Below are 2,629 nucleotides of genomic sequence, written 5' to 3'. Positions count from 1 at the left end.
TTGCTTTTCCACTTCCACGGTCCCTCCTGGGCACTCTGGGTTCAGCTGCTGCTCCTCCCCACTCCTTGGGGCAGAAACTCCTGCCCTGAGCACCCCTCTCCCCAGCCCCAGTTCCCCGCACCCCCTGCCCCCATTCTTCCTTGGTGACCAGGAAAGGCGAGGAGCAGAGAAAGAGGCAGATGGCAGAGGAGGCCCAGAGAGATGCTGGTGACAGGGTAGGGGAGAGGCCAGGAGAGCCAGACGGAGGCTCTCGACAGGCTCTGAGAGGCCGGATTAGGGGCCGTGGAGAGAGAGAGAGAGAGAAAGAGAGAGAGAGAGAGAGAGAAAGAGAGAGAGAGAGAGAGAGGGAGGGAGGGAGGAGGCAGAGGGGTGGAGCGATAAAAGCCGGCAGGGAGGAAGGGGTGGGCAGGGGGAGGGCGAGAAGCCGCCGTTGACAATTACGTCTGGGTCCAAGCAAACATGAGGCAGCTGCCAGCCAGCCTGGGCAGTCCTGTCTGCCTCGGCTGTGAAGTGGGGAGACTGGCAACAGTTCCCTTCGGCACCCAGGATGCAGCCGGCTAAGGTAGGTGCTGGGAGAATGGAGTCTTGCTCTAGAGGGGGGTAGTGGGGAGGAATGGGGGGTTCTGGGGGTTGCCCTGGACCAGGAAGCATTTTTCTTTGACCCCTGTCCCCTCTTGTTCCACTTTCCTTTGGGGAAAGTGAGCTTTAGGGTGTCGTGGCTGGCGTTGGGGTGTCCTGGCTGGGAGGCTGAACTCCTGGGGCTGCCTTGGGACGGGAGAGGTTTTAAGTGTTTGCGGAAGAGAAGCTGGACAGAGGAGGAGCTTGGGGTCAGCCCACGACTCGTCCCGCTCAGTTAGGCCCCTGGGCCAGGTGCCAGCGTGGCTGACACTGAGCCCGGGCCCCACAGCCTTCAGGGCTGGGGGAGGGGTGAGCCTGGGAGGGAGTCACTTGAGCTTGGAAGTTGGTCAGTGGACGCATCTTCTAATCAAGCAATTGAGTAATGAATGAGCGCTCACTTCGTTTCAAAGGGCTCGGAGCCCCTGACAAGGACACCCCCCACCTATTCCCTCTCAGCAGGGTTGTGGGGAGGTCAGAGAGAGAACACGAGGAAAATGCCTGGCACAGAGTTCGGGAAACAGTCGAGCAGGGACTGGTGGGGAGCAGGGCAGGGTGAAGAATTAAAGAAGGAACGAGGGAAGGAGAAATAAGCTGCCTTCCAGCCTCTAGGTGACTCTCGGAAGGTCTGGCCTGCTGCCCTGTGAGCTGCCCACACATTCAGGATCGTTCAGGACCAGGTCTGGCTGCTCATAATGGAACGCCCCAAGTAACAGTGGCTGGAACAAGGTTAGCGGGGTCTCTCTCTCATGCAGAAGTCCAGAGGGGCCGTGGAGGGCTGGCTTGGAGGCCGCCTGGTCAGCAGCGTCTCAGGCCTGCTCTGCATCACTGCTGAGGTTACCTTAAGGTGCAACATGGCTGCTGGAGCTCCAGCCAGCACACGTGGGCTGATACTGACATATGGGCAGGAAGGAGAAAGAAAGAAAGGGCAGAAGGACCCAGAGAGAATCAGGGTCTTGAGTGTAGGAAAGAAGGGATATGGGGTTGGCACCTCAGTGTCTCTGGCCTGAAGAGATGGCTTCCTGCCTCTTTCACCTGTGAGGACAAGCATCCAAGCATGGGCGGGTGGCTTGGACCACACTGCCCCCAAACTGCAGGCCGCCCTAGATCTGTCCACTCCATCTTCCACGGTGCCAAGAGGATCCACTGAGGTGGTGGCATGAAGCCCTGTGAGCATGGCAACACTGCCCATGGAAAATGTGCCTTCTCTCCTGTCACCCCGGCACGGGGGTACACAGTGCGACTGTGCCCACGGGCAGAGACGCATTGTGTGACCCTGCGTGACCTCAGAGATGGGAATTTCCACAGCCAGGCTGCATACAGGTGTGCACACAGCCAGCTCTGGCCACCAGCAGAGGACAGTCCTCCCCTCCCTTGCCTTTCCTCTGCTGGTCTTAACTGCCAAAGGTCACTCTGGGAGCTTGGCCACTCCTGCCCCTGCCAGACTGGCAGAGTGGGTGGCCTGAGTCCTGCACTTACCTCTGGTTCTTCCCTTGGCCATTGTGGCCCTACACTGCCCTCCACCCTCCCACAACTGGCTCCTGGGCCCCAGTGAATCTCGCTGTGCTTGTGTCTGCTGGCGGCTTTCCTGTGACTGGCCTGGCCAGGAAGGGGAGTGAGACCCACAGCTTCTGGTGCTGGGCCCAGCAGAGACAGTCGTCCTAGGAGAAGCCACCACTAGGTCTCTCATCAAGATCAATGGGAGATGGTGAAAAATAACCTTCGTCTCTTGTGGCAGCAGGGACTGTAATCAGAGCTCAGGCTGGGAGGTGTTCTGACTCCTCAGGGTCATGGTCAGTGGCTGCCCCCCAGTGACGCCCCATGACTGCCCGGCTCCGCAGCCTTCTCCCCACACTCCCCAGCCGTTCACGAATTCTCACCTGGAGGGAGGCGGGAGGCACTGCCATTCCCATTCTAGACGCCGAGGCTCAGAGAAAGGGAACAGCTCCACGACTCCATGAGCTTGATCCCATGAGCTCTTAGGAGAAAGGATTGAAGGACCCGCAGGCTCTGC

General features: G+C 59.5%; 1 protein-coding gene across 2 annotated transcripts in view; it reads left to right on the top strand.

Annotated features, from left to right (window-relative positions):
• Window positions 1–432: 432 nt before the first annotated feature.
• KCNIP3 (Kv channel interacting protein 3, calsenilin) overlaps window positions 433–2,629 on the top strand; it is a 113,976-nt gene continuing 111,779 nt past the window's right edge. Inside the window, exon 1 of one of the 2 annotated variants that reach the window (XM_011969658.1) lies at window positions 433–562. In XM_011969658.1, the coding sequence (XP_011825048.1) occupies window positions 548–562 (15 nt within the window). In that variant the 5' untranslated portion in view covers window positions 433–547. The remainder of the gene's footprint in view (window positions 563–2,629) is intronic. The other variant, XM_011969659.1, reaches the window with a different exon arrangement.

Source organism: Mandrillus leucophaeus, unplaced genomic scaffold (genome assembly GCF_000951045.1).
Source record: "Mandrillus leucophaeus isolate KB7577 unplaced genomic scaffold, Mleu.le_1.0 Scaffold9, whole genome shotgun sequence".
NCBI classification, from domain to species: Eukaryota; Metazoa; Chordata; class Mammalia; order Primates; family Cercopithecidae; genus Mandrillus; species Mandrillus leucophaeus.
The sequence above is the reverse complement of the archived record's forward strand: the minus strand, read 5'-3'. Positions and strand labels throughout refer to the sequence as shown.